The 13,248-nt window shown below is 41.8% G+C and overlaps 1 protein-coding gene across 1 annotated transcript in view; it reads right to left on the bottom strand.

Annotated features, from left to right (window-relative positions):
• PHLPP1 (PH domain and leucine rich repeat protein phosphatase 1) overlaps nt 1-13,248 on the bottom strand; it is a 144,516-nt gene that overhangs the window by 60,418 nt on the left and 70,850 nt on the right. Inside the window, exons 2-3 of the mRNA XM_082044160.1 lie at nt 3,582-3,778; nt 1,452-1,577 (exon numbers count right to left, since the gene is read on the bottom strand). Of these exons, the coding sequence (XP_081900286.1) occupies nt 1,452-1,577; nt 3,582-3,778 (323 nt within the window). The remainder of the gene's footprint in view (nt 1-1,451; nt 1,578-3,581; nt 3,779-13,248) is intronic.

The following is a 13,248-nucleotide window of genomic DNA, read 5'->3' as shown; positions in this document are numbered from 1 at the left end:
AGATGAAAGGGCACTACTCTCCCAGAGAGAGCCACAAAGTGACAAGAACTCAAAAACCTGACAGACCATGCCCTCACTGTATCACAAAATATGCCTTGGGGATTTTTACCTTGAGGCTTAACAGACCTGAGCAGGGATGCCAGAACAGCATCTTTAAAGAGAATGTTAAAACTTACCAGGAAAAAAACCCAACAAAATACAACAACAACCACCACCAACCAACCAACCAACAACCACTAAAGCACGTTTTAAATTATGCCTGTGTTGGGAGATGCAATAGTTACTGCTCAAAGAAAGTTTGATATAATAATCAAACCTCTTAAAAAAAACCCACAACCCAGGCTGTACCACTGGCAATAGGCTGGAGAATACATTATTGCAATCTGAAAGCACAGAACACATCTAGTGTGCCATAAATACCCCTACGTGTTAGTACATAAAATCGTGTTGCTTTTACATAGCAAAGAGCGTAGACAGCCCTATTGTAGTATAAAACTAATTGACAGTTTAGGCCCAAGTAGAGAACCAAAGGCCTGACAGCAGGGCAAAAGAACTTGTGTTTAAAAACAAAAACAAAACCCCCCAAACAAAAATAACAAAAACAACCAACCCCCCCCCCCCCCCCAAACAACAGCAAAAAACCCAAACCGAAACAAAAAACAACAAACAAACAAACCCCAAACAAGAACAAAAAACCACCAACACAAAACAGCAGTTAAAGATACATAAATTACTTTACAGAGGCTTTATCAAAACAGTGGCAGGGATTAAGAGATAAACAGGTAATTACAAAAACAACCTTTCAACAACACAAAGTGGAACTGAACAGTCAAATGAAATACTGCAGGACCTAAACTCCCATAATAAATTGTGCTCTAAGCACAATAAGAAGTTTGGTTTATGAAGGCTTTAGCTAGTAATTTTTTTTAGTGACGTAAAATTATTGCTTATTAAAAAATAACCAAGTAGTTACAAAACTAAAGAGAGATTCAGCAACAATTCCAAGCAAGAAAAAAAAAATTCCTTCAATTTAGCAATTCAATCTTTCTGCTCTGTGTAGGAATCAAATTTGAAAAGCCTGTCACTATTTTGGATTTTATTAACACCAAAACAAAACTTTTAAAACTGAAATTGACAGTTACATTTGTCATCCTTTTTCTTCTAATGATTTCACTCCATCCATCCAGCTGGATCAAGATGAGGGACAAAGTCCAGCACAGAACTTTGCTTACACAACCACTGTAGAAAGAATTCTCAGTATAAACACAGAAAAATTTACCTCCCTATTGTCTGTTAATCAAGAGCTCTCAAACTGAGGGGTTTTTTTTGTGCACCACTAACAGCAGCAGTTCACGATAATGAATCCAGAAGAGGGATTACACTGCTGCAAGACAGATCTGGGGGAAACACTACAAATATCCCACACAGGCAGGAATTAGTGTTCTTCTCACCTTCGATGCTTGTCGAAGCCACCGCAAATATTCAGTGAAGTTATCGAAACAAATGTAGTAGGTCTGGCTTTGAGGTCCAGAGGAGCTAAATGCTAAACAGTGCTGGTGCTTTTTCACTTCTTCCACCTAAAGTAGAGACACAAAACCATTAGTGAACAACAATAAAAAGCCTCTTTTTTCCAAAACTTCCCAGGACAAAGTTAAAGTGTGCCCAAGAGAAGCTCTTCAAGTAGAGCTGTACTAATCCTCTCAAGCACCCAAGCTGGATCTTGGCTGTCAAATATTCATGAAATCTAAGCAAGCACGGAATGAGAACAGAAGGACAAAGGAACCAAAGGAGAAAAACACCAACAATGTAAACATTTTGAGAATGAGCACCATAAAAGAATTCCCAGTGAAACACATTTAAAGCTATCTTTATACAACCTAAAGAAGTACAATTTATACTCCTGGTTATTAAAAACAGGCTTAACAAAATGCTTCTCTTACAGCCCAATTAAATTCCTTGGCATTTCTCAACTTGCTAAAAAACACCCAGAATACATCATTCTGATACCATACACGAGAAGTCCCACACAACTTATGGTCTCAATGGCTCAGCACCACATTCTGGAAAGCCTTTGCAAACCAGGAAGTGCAGAGTATTTATGGGGTTGAGAGAGAATATTTTTTGAGCGATAATTTAAAAAAACATTTAGTTCCGTGCCAAGCATCCTCCTCCCAAGCTTTGTCAGCAGAAGCCCTCAGTACATTTTTCTCAGCTTGGTTCTCCTTTTCATTTAAAATTTGTTGTCAACTTTCTGCTTAACACATTCTGCATGTTTTACATTACACAATGTATTTCTGTGCAAAACCAACTTAGAAATTCCATGTTAAGCAATTAAAAAAAAAATTAAAGGTACATAATCTCTAATCTTTTTAAATTTGGAAAAAAAAATAAATCTTTTTGTCTCAAAGAGACAGTTGATGGGGACCTGAACCCTGTCCTCTCCAGTGTGCTGTAGCCAGGAATATAATTCACTGTCAGAGTTCACCCACTGCTCCTAAAAATGGTCAATGGCCAGGAAAGCATTGAAGATTCATATGAAGAATCATGAAAGGAAATAGGAAAAACAGCTCCTAGAAGGTGACACTACTTTCCACATTGCTAGTATAGAATATTAACGAATCAACTCTAGTCTGCAAATATAACATTGTGAAGATTGTTTCTCTCCCAATGACTCTTAAGAATCAAACTTGTCAATATGCAAAGTAAAGGAGCATTACTTCAGGGGTACATTCATCCTCAAGCTAATGATTGTCTTCCCATTACCCTGGCTAATCAAGACAATAATAGTGTCCTGAAACACTATTTAGGTCGAAATAGTAATGTTGTAATCTTACTGTTTTCACTAAAGTTTCACAGAAATACAGTATAGTTGAGGGGGGAAAGGACTGCTGGAGGTCCTCTGGTCCAATCCCCCTGCTCAGGGAGGACCACCTACAGCTGTTTGACCAGGACCATGTCCAGACACCTTTTAAACATCTCCAATGATGGAGAGTCCACAACCTCTTTGAGCAATCCTTGCCAGTGCTCAGTCACCTTCAAAGTGAAAAAAAAAAAATTCCCTTGTGTTCAGACTGGACCTCCTGGGTTTCTAATGTAATCAATCAGAAAAAGTCAAGTTTCAGCTTTTTGCAAATAAATTTGTTCATTGCTGTTAGCTTACAACAGACCAATATTCACACAGTGCTGAACACTAAAAAAACCCCAATGTTCAAAACAAGACCATGGTCTTACTGGTTAGTTTTCAGATCTTAAGAATAACCCAGCATGGATAAAACCTGGATGAGGAAGCATGGTACGGATCATACGCAATACTACTACTATTGCACATATAAAACATTCAACACTGCACACAAGAACACACACTGAATGTGTTTCCCTTGCTTTTCTTTAGCATTTTAATCAAAACATTGTAAATTGTTAAATATTACTTTTATCATAATCAAAAAAAATTTATATACTTTGATAATCCCATTTACAGAAACAAGCTTTTGTGGGGTCAGAATCAACATAATTGAATGCAATCTACTTTGTGTAAAGAGACAGAGGTTAAGCAAGTAAATACATAAAATAAAATCTCTTACTTTTCCACCAATTAAAGGGAGGACATGCATCTTTCCAGTCTGGCTTTCTTTTACTGATGAGACAATTAGGCATGTTCCACAAAGGATAGCTTGGCGTCTTGTCCATCTGTTGACTGGTAAATGTATTTTCCCTTTTCGAACGTTGTACATTCCTGAGAGCTGAATCCGTTCAGAGCTGCCAATGCTGTGGGGCTTTCCTGAAATAGAAACAAAACCATCCACTTAATCACAGAAAATCTTTGCCACTTTCACTCAAGTCACCCTCAGACTTTATCAGCAAGTTTTCAAGCTACAGACTGTCACAAAACCAATGAAATGCAGCTTTAAAACCATGCAAGCAGGTAATTTAGTATCAGCTTCCATACAGTCTTTTTTCATAGGTAGAAGTACATAACAGGTTGGTATAACGGAAAGCAGACCACAGTCTTGCAGTACATTAAATAATCTGCAATAGTCACAGAAGTACTAATTAATGGTACCGCTCTTCTCTATGGCACCTGTAAACCAAATATTCATCCTCAACAGTAATGAAGTGGTTACTGTTGAGTTCATGGTTTGCTGACTGCAAAAGGGGGTGATGTTCTCCACACCGACCTGCACCTTTGCACTCTCATGCCCCTTCTGGGCATCCTTAAGTGGTCTGCACAGCTCCCATGACTCCACAAAGAAGAGCCTGCTCTCTCCAGCCACCCTGCTCAGCCCAAACCCCACAGCAGAGGCAGCACTCTCAGCCACAATGTAAACAAACAGATGCAACCTAGAAGAAACTCCTCAAAGACCCTGCTTCAGTCTGAGTAGAGCTTTGAAGTTATTTTGTCTATACTGCAATGAATCCACTATTTATAATAATTCCCATTGGTAGCAAGACTATCAATTAGACCAAACCAGTTAAATTACTTCAAGTGGCTCAGATTCTACTAATCTAATTTATTAATAAGATTTTACTCTATAGAAACCACCACTAACAACAGCAACACAAAGACAAGCATCTCTCATCTCTGCTTTTACAGGACCACACTTCTAAGGAGATATATGGGAAGAAGCACAATTTGCTCTTTCTAATCTGAAGTATTTATCCACATCAAGTGACCATATTGAACTTCAAACATCCCAGCCCAGATCTGAGTGATCCAAACATACTGAGTCTTCTGCAAACAGAGACAACAGGTAATCATGTTCAGGTTAAACCAGCTGAAATTTCTGGAACAATACCCATGTTGGTGAAACTTTGGAAGGGATAAATGAACCAAAGGCTACATTAATTCCAAGTAGCTTTCCCTTAATGATAAATCATGCATTTTCCTCCGGTAATCTTTACCAAAATTCTTCAAAATCAAGGAATTAATAAGTAGTTCAGACTCCAGAAAAGCAAGAGAGTTGATCCTGTCTTCTCACCCAGTATTTCATACCAGTGCCAATGCAACTGCAGCAGTGATGACTGCTGCAGACTGTTACTCCAGTTTGCTATTACTCTTGCCTGTATGACAGCTCATCTGTCTCAATGAGTCTGGTCTTGCCTTCAGATTATCTACGGGAAGACAGAAGACACCTACCACATGGCCTACCCAATGGCGTTCTCTCACCCCTGCCTACCCTGTGCCAATTCTTGCTCTTATCTTTAAAAGCAGCCTTCTTGAATCTTCCTGCCGGTTTAATGAGCCAAGACTTGGCATAGTTACCCTCAAGCCTTGCTCTGCTCTAATAAACACTAGCATTTAGGCTACTGATGTCTGCCAGTTTGGATCGGCACGAACATCACTGTTGCTTGAAGCTAAAAGACCGAAACTTTTATTCCTGCAGGGTATCAGCATCTAATATAAAAATAGGTGCCCCAAGAAAGCAGTAATTTCACTGTGAAGCAAGTTCAAATCCAAGCACAAAAGCTGTGGATAAACACTTTCTTTAAGCCTGACAGAATAGGGGGAGACAGGGGACATCCATTCTTTGCAAAGCTACAAAAAGACTGATAGGGAATACAAGTAAACCAGACCAACTCAGACTTAATTAAATGCAAAAGCTGAATCAAACTTTATATTTGGAATATGAAAATTGTGGCTGCTAAAGTAACCTTGCTTGGGCAGAATGATGGACTCCATGTCACAAAGTATTGATGAAAGAATCAACCTCATGTGGAAGAAATAAAATCTCTGTAATGGAGTAAAAAGTGCCTGAGAAGTATTAATAGTACGGCTGTATAAGGAACCGTTGTCAGGGGTGTGGGCACTTTCACCTCAAAATGACATTTTACGATCCTCTTCCAGAGCCTGTTTCTGGCTGTATGCCAACTTCACTGGAAAAGCACAATGCACTGCTAATGGAACTCCTCAGGACTGCAAAGCACAAGCTCAGTCCCTTGGGAAGCCAAGCACATTTAGCAATACAGCCTAATGCAACTTTACCCATCCAGGAACAGAGGGCATAATTCACACTTAAAATGGGCAGACCTGTGCCCTGGAAAATACCAAACCTCAGAAGTTCTTTGGGATTATGGCAGGTAACAAAGAGGATGAGCTCCTGTTACAGTGCTGCAGCCAAGAGGCTTGCCAGGAAACACAACAGCATTCAGGAGCAATAGAGAAGTAACATTACCCTGCCCAGCCTAGTGGTAAAGCGACTACCACACCGGGTGCCCACACTTCACAAAGAACGCTGAAAAGTTAGTCTTCAGAAGACTTTCAGGAAACAAAAAAAGATCAGAAGCCCGAGAAACTCGCTTCCTAGGACCAGACTAAACAATCCACTCTCTTGGACCAGCTACATGAAATTAGGTACAGCTGTATCTGTAAAACTACTCAGAAGTCTCCAAAAGACAGTTCTCCAAATTTCATATGAATTCACAGAGGTTGTAAGTCTCAAGTCACAGTAACAATTAGTACCATCAGTAAATGTTTACTAGAAAAGCCAGAAAAGAGCTATCACTAGAAGTATTCATGCTGGGTATGAACTGTACTTTCTGTCGAACTTCAGATTTGAAGGGAAAATTAGCACGGTAAGAATCTTCAGTTATTCTTACAGAAAGACACAGACAGATACAAATATGTATATATATATAATCTGAAGTTACATACATAAATTAACAAATAGCTCCTTCATACTCTAAGAATTTAAGGTGCTTCTTCCCAGTAAGTACTGCCCTTGCTTCATGAAAGCTAGAAGATTCCTGATGAGAACATACAGAAACAAAATACTGGGACTATTTAATTAAAGCAAATGGTTTCTCTCTTCCTATTCATGTCTACTTCTCTACATAACCAACCATCTGGTTCGACCACACGATTTTTCGAGGTCCCTTCCAACCTGGGCTCTTCTAGGAGTCTATGATTCTATAACTTGCAAAACCCACATTTAATATTGGATCGCATGTTGTTGCCTCAGACGCAATTTGCTCACAGATCATTCAGTTTTCTTCCTGCTAAAGGGTTGTAATCATTGAGATCTGTTAGTAACACAGTGTTCTATTATCATGGAGGGGGGTGCGGGCAGACAGTCAAAAGCCACTGGCTTGTTTTGATTTTAAGCAGAGGTTATTCAAGGACATACCCACTAGTCATGGAACCAGATCCCTAAATTCACAGAAGTTTTGCAGGTAACTGGGAGCAAAAGCTGTTGGACAAGAATCAGCCTTGCCTACTGAAAGATTAACTTGGACAGACTGCAGCTTTAAAGAGCTTGGATATTTGCTGCCAGGAGAGCATAAAAGCAGGAAAAGTTTAAACAACAGGGACCTCTGCCACAAGAGGAGGAGGCTGGGATGTGAGAACAGTTAAAAGCAACTCTGACACTGGCTGCTCCTCGCGTGAGGGGCAGAGCAGCAGGTGCCCCACGGCAGGGCTCCCGCGAGGGGACTCATACCTGACATGCTAGTGAGTGGGGGACAAGGACAGGGCTCAGAAGTGTACATGCCTTTTCCATGGCCTGGAAAAGCATCAAATGAGAAGGCAAACGACCTTTTTCTTCCAAGTTTACAGAAGGGATGGGACAATTTGGACTTCACCAGAATGCCTTTAGGCTTAGGATCAAAGACCACAATTATGGCATAACCATAGTGTCACCACCAAAAACTAGTTGTTTTTGAGGTAACCTACCAGTGCCAGTGGAAACAACATTTTCAGTAAAAGCACCAGCAGTTCTGAAATTATGTTGCTCAATTTGTCTCAAAGACCTCCTGTTCAAAATTCACAAGACTGCGCAAGTTTCACATTATTCTTCAGTTTTAACTACAACCCAATGGAGCAGATGAGTTTTCACAGGGGCCTGTGATATTATACTGAAGCTGACAGTTGTGCAGATAAAATGGTAACGATGATCCTTTGTGGCTTGAAACATAAATTTGAATCCTGCCAAAAACTTACAAGATAATTACTGTTGCCTAGATCAGAGTGGACGCAAATATGCCAGAACATCTAGAAGAGTTGCACACCAGAAAATGTTTTTCAAATGCTAAGTTCAACCAGGGTAGTTTGAGTATTTTAACAAGAAACCATAAAAAGATTATTTTTCATTCCTGTCAGGACTCCAAGACTACAGCAACTCCTAAGCACCCCCACAACAGGACTTTTGTTCTGTGTGAGGCATTAGAGAAGATGCCTCAAGGAATTATGAGCAGACCCCTCATTTGGCTATCTTGACATTCATTGTTGAATTCCTCTCAGTTTTAACTTGTCCTAAGTCCTGGAGGAAAAGTAGTGGTATTTAGAACATGGACAGAGAAAAGCAGGGAATTTCACTGAAACGGTGGCAATGTTGTTGGAACTATGAAACCTACACCCTACTTCATTGGAAGCATGAATGGGACAACAGTTCCTTAACATCATGGAAAGACCACTAAGACCTCACCATGAGCAGCTTGAGGAAGTTCTGGGTATGCAACATACTGACATCCCACCTAGTGCAAAGGCTTCAAACCTTATTAAATAAATACCCATGGCTACTTGCTTTGGATTCTGGAGTAAAGCTCTTTATCCTAGTGATGGAAAGCACATGGAATACATTACCATCAGAAGTTATAAAATACCAGCTCATTATGGGACATAAAAGTACTCAGGGAAAAAAAAAAACAAACCTCTCTGCAGCCATACAGCTGATTAAGTTGCAAGTAGTTATTATTCCCCTCTGTTTGAAAAGTACAGCCAATAAAGCCTGCCTCTAAAGAACGATTTAAGACATTACCAAAATAAGAGTGAGGAAAAGTGTTGACATAAGAAATGCACTCACTTCTGTGCAGCATGTCTTATTTTTATTACTAACATCGGTCTGATGGAATGAAAACTAAAAATTCTCCAAGACCTGCATGGTGCAGCCAGTCCGGCCAGCTGGAGCAACTGCCTGCCCTGAGCCATCTCAGGCACTCACCAGCAGTAAGAGCAGCTTAAGTTATTCAGTAGGAATCATGACTAAGTTTGAGGCTTTTCAGAAGTGACTGAATGACTCTGAGTGCCTAATTTAGGGATGTCCTTTTCATGCTACAGCTGGGCCAGCTACAGAGGTCGTCATCCTCATCTGCACACTGCAGGGCCCCTGGCCTGAGGCCAGCATTGCGTCAACCCTGCTGCATCAGCTGCTCGCCGTAAGCCTGTCCCTAAGCCCTTTCAGACAAAACAGGCTGCTTTAATTTCTTGCCTCTCTTTTCAACTGAGAGGCCTTAGGGACAGCTCACCGTGAGTAGTTCAGCGTGGGGAGCAGAGGAATGGCATGTAGGGGCCAGAGCTGTAACACGGTGGCTGCTGCTGGAGAGGATATGTAATTAAACCCACCCACAGCTTTCAGCAAGCCATTTCAGAAATAACATATTTCACACACTAACACCCTGTGAACATCAAGTCTTGTATGCATTGGAGGCAAAAAAAAACACCCTTGAAAACCACCAGTCAGCTTTGAAGACTTTGGTCTGAAGCCACTAAGGAAAGCTGGACTATTTCCTAGCCAGCGGGGTGAAATCAGGGGAGTGGGTGACAGTGTCTCAGTTCACACCTGGAGCGCTGTCCCCATCATCCCTTTGGACTGAAATCAGGAACACCTCACACCTGCCTTGCCTGCAAGCCTGCGACTCCACACTCAGCACTGGTCTTGCCTAAATATAAGCACAATGAGGCCTCAATTAGCTCAAAACACTGAAAAGCCCTTGAGTGTCTTTGCCCACCCTTTGGGAAACTGTGCCACAATAGCTGGTACTGAGCCCTTACTGCCAGATCATTCTGCAGATTTCTACTTTTGCTCAAACCCTTTCATTAAATACAGATAAAGCTACTGCCTGCAATGTTTTTGAAGCTTCTCAGTCATTTAAGGCTGCTTCCCCTTGTATTCTTGTCAAACTAAGGACAGCGGTGATGACTTCAGGCAAGGCCCAGTGCAATGAGATGTATAAAAATAAAGCAGCAAGTTGGACTTAAAAAAAAAAAAAAAAAGAAAGAAAGCAGCAAAGGAAGCAAAAAAGCACAACCAGAACCTTGGAAGCTACTGTATTGCTTTCATCTTTATTTTAAACTTATTAAGAAAACCTACTTGCAGTTACATAGCTATTGTAAGTATTTTTTCCTTGCAAAGGTTCACACTATCATCATTTAAGAACAGCACAGAATACACAGGTTTTATATTTGACTAAGACCAAGGAGTCACAAGTAGTCACTACCAGCAACCGAGGATGCTTTTGCAAAGGTAACAGAACAAGTATATGCAGAGCCAAATTTCACCCGGCAAACCATTCCATAACCAGTGGTTGAACTTTCGCACTCAAGTCTACTTAGACTTTTAAAAATTCCTGTAAGTTTTAACACAATGCTGGCAGAGTAGAAGACAGATAAGCCTTTAGTCTTTGTGAAACATATTCCTACTTTACAGGAAGATCAACCTTAAAGACAAGCATTATCAATATATCATGTGATACAATAAAACAGTTACTGGTTCTACAGCAATAATCCTGCCTTCCCCTTACATTAAATCCTCACTGAAGGAAAGGTTTGTATGAATTTCGTAATGCAGAAAACATCCCTCTCTTCTTCCTCACTGACACAGAGTTCAGTGTTTGTTCACTTCATCATTCATAGAATGACAAAAACATTTAGACTGGAAAAACCTTTAAGAACATTAAGTCCAACCATAAACTTAACACTGTCAAGTTCACGACTAAACCATGTCCCTAGGCACCACCACGTACACATCTTTTAAACACCTGCAGGGATGGTGACTCCACCACTACCCTGGGCAGCCTGTTCCAATGCTTTACAGCCCTTTCCATGAAGAAATGTTTCCTAACATCCAATCTGAGCCTTCCCTGGCACAACTTGAGGCCATTTCCTCTTCTCCTATCACTTGCTACTTGGGAGAAGAGACCAACACCCTCCACGCTACAACCTCCTTTCAGACAGCTGTAGAGAGCGATCAGGTCTCCCCTCAGCCTCCTTTTCTCCAGGCTAAACAGCCCCAGTTCCCTCAGCCGCTCCTCATCAGACTTGTGCTTCAGAACCCTCACCAGATTCCTTGCCCTCCTCTGCACTCTCTCCAACACCTCAATGACTTTCTTATGATGAGGGGCCCAAAACTGAAAACAGGATTCAAGGTGGGACCTCAACAGTGCTCAGTACAGGGAGACAATCACTTCTCTAGTGCTGCTGGCCACAGTATTGCTGATATAAGCCAAGATGCTGTTGGCCTTTTTGGCCACCTGGGCATACTGCTCGCTCATGTTCAGCTGGCTGTCAATCAACACCCCCAGATCCCTTTCCCCCAGGCAGCTTTCCAGCCGCTCTTCCCCAGGCCTGTAGCGCTGCCTGGGATTGTTGTGACCCAAGTGCAGGACCCGGCACTTGGCCTTGTTAAACCTCATACAATTGGCCTCAGCCCAATGATCCAGCCTGTCCAGATCCATCTGTATGGCCTTCCTACTCTCCAGCAGATCAACACTCCCACCCAACTTGGTGTCATCTGCAAACTTACTAAGGGTCCACTCAATGCCCTCATCCAGATCATTGTAAAGATATTCAACAGAACTGGCCCCAATACTGAGCCCTGGGAAACACCACTCATGACCGGCTGCCAACTGGATTGGGCTCCATTCATCACAACTCTTTGGGCCCGGCCATCCAGCCAGTTCTTTATTCACCACAAAGTTCACCCATCCAGACCATGAGCTGCAGCTTCTCCAGGAGAATGCTGTGGGATATGGTGTCAAAGGCCTTGCTGAAGTCTAAGCACACAACATCCACAGCCTTTCCCTCATCCACTAAATGGGTCACCTTGTCATAAAAGATCAGGTTGGTCAGGCAGGACCTGCCTTTCATAAACCCATGTTGACTGGACCTGATCACCTGGTTGTCCTGTATGTGCCGCATGATGTCCCTCAAGATGAGCTGCTCCACAACCTTCCCTGGCACCAAGGTCAGACAGGTTTGTAATTCCCCATATCCTCCTTCCAGCCCTTCTTATAGATGGGTGTCACATTTGCCAGCTTCCAGTCAACTGGGACCTCCTCAGTTTGCCAGGACTGTTGATAAATGATGGAAAGTGGCTTGGTGAGCACCTCTACCAGCTCTGTCAGAACCCTTGGGTGGATCCCATCTGGCCCCCTAGACTTGTGTGTGTCTAAGTGGTGTAGCAGGTCTCTAATCATTGCCTCAGACTATTGGGGCTTCACTCCGCTTCTCATCCCTGTCTTCCAGCTCAGGGGGCTGGGTACGTGAAACACAACTGGTCTTACTATAATATTAAAGACTGAGGCAAAGAAGGCATTAAGTACCTCAGCTCTTTCCTCATCCTTGTCACTATGCTTCACATCAACATCTACTAAATGATGAAGATACTCCTTAGCCCTCTTTTTGTTGCTAATGTATTTATAGAAACATTTTTGTTGTCTTTTACAACAGTAGCCAGCTTAAGTTCTAGTTGGACTTCAGCCTTTCTAATTTTCTCCCTGCATAACCTCACGACATCCTTGCAGGCCTCCTGAGTTGCCTACCCCTTCTTTCAAAGGTCATAAACTCTCCTTTTATTCCTGAATTCCAGCTCTCTGTTCAGCCAGGCTGGTCTTCTTCCCTGATGGCTTGTCTTTTGGCACACTGGGACAGCCTGCTCCTGCACCTTCAAGATTTCCTTGTTGAAGAGCAACCAGCCTTCTGGACTCTTCCACCCTTCAGAGCTGCCTCCCAAGACACTCTGTCAACCAGGCCCCTAAAGAAGTCAAATCTGCCATCTAGCAAGCCTGGTTTTATCCCTTTCCCTCCTTCCAATTTAGTTAAAAGCTCTTTCAATAAGCCCTGCTAACCCCTGTGCAAGGATCTTTTTCCTCCTTTGAGACAGGTGTACCCCATCTGTTGCCAACAGGCCTGGTGTCATGTAAACCAGTCCTTGATGAAAAAACCCTAAATTCTGCCAGTGACACCAGGCTCAGAGCCAGGTACTGATCTGCTGGCTCTTCCTGTTTCTTCCCTCATCATTCCCTCAAACTGGAATGACAGAGTAGAACACCACTTGTGCTCTTGATCCTTAACAAGTCCCAATTTCTTGCTCTCACAAGACCCACTGCCTCCACATAGGATCCCTAAAACTATGGTATCAATACTTTAAAATATATTGTAGGCAAAATTTAACAAAAATTACTTTTTTGTTTTTAAAAATCTTTTCTATCAAGTGTCACATATTTTTCAGTGGAAAATGGCTGCAGTAGCTTTTCTGT

This window comes from Streptopelia decaocto (genome assembly GCF_964273445.1).
Source record: "Streptopelia decaocto genome assembly, chromosome: 2".
Taxonomy (NCBI): Eukaryota; Metazoa; Chordata; class Aves; order Columbiformes; family Columbidae; genus Streptopelia; species Streptopelia decaocto.
Note: the sequence above shows the minus strand (reverse complement) of the source record. Positions and strands in the feature narration are given on the sequence as shown.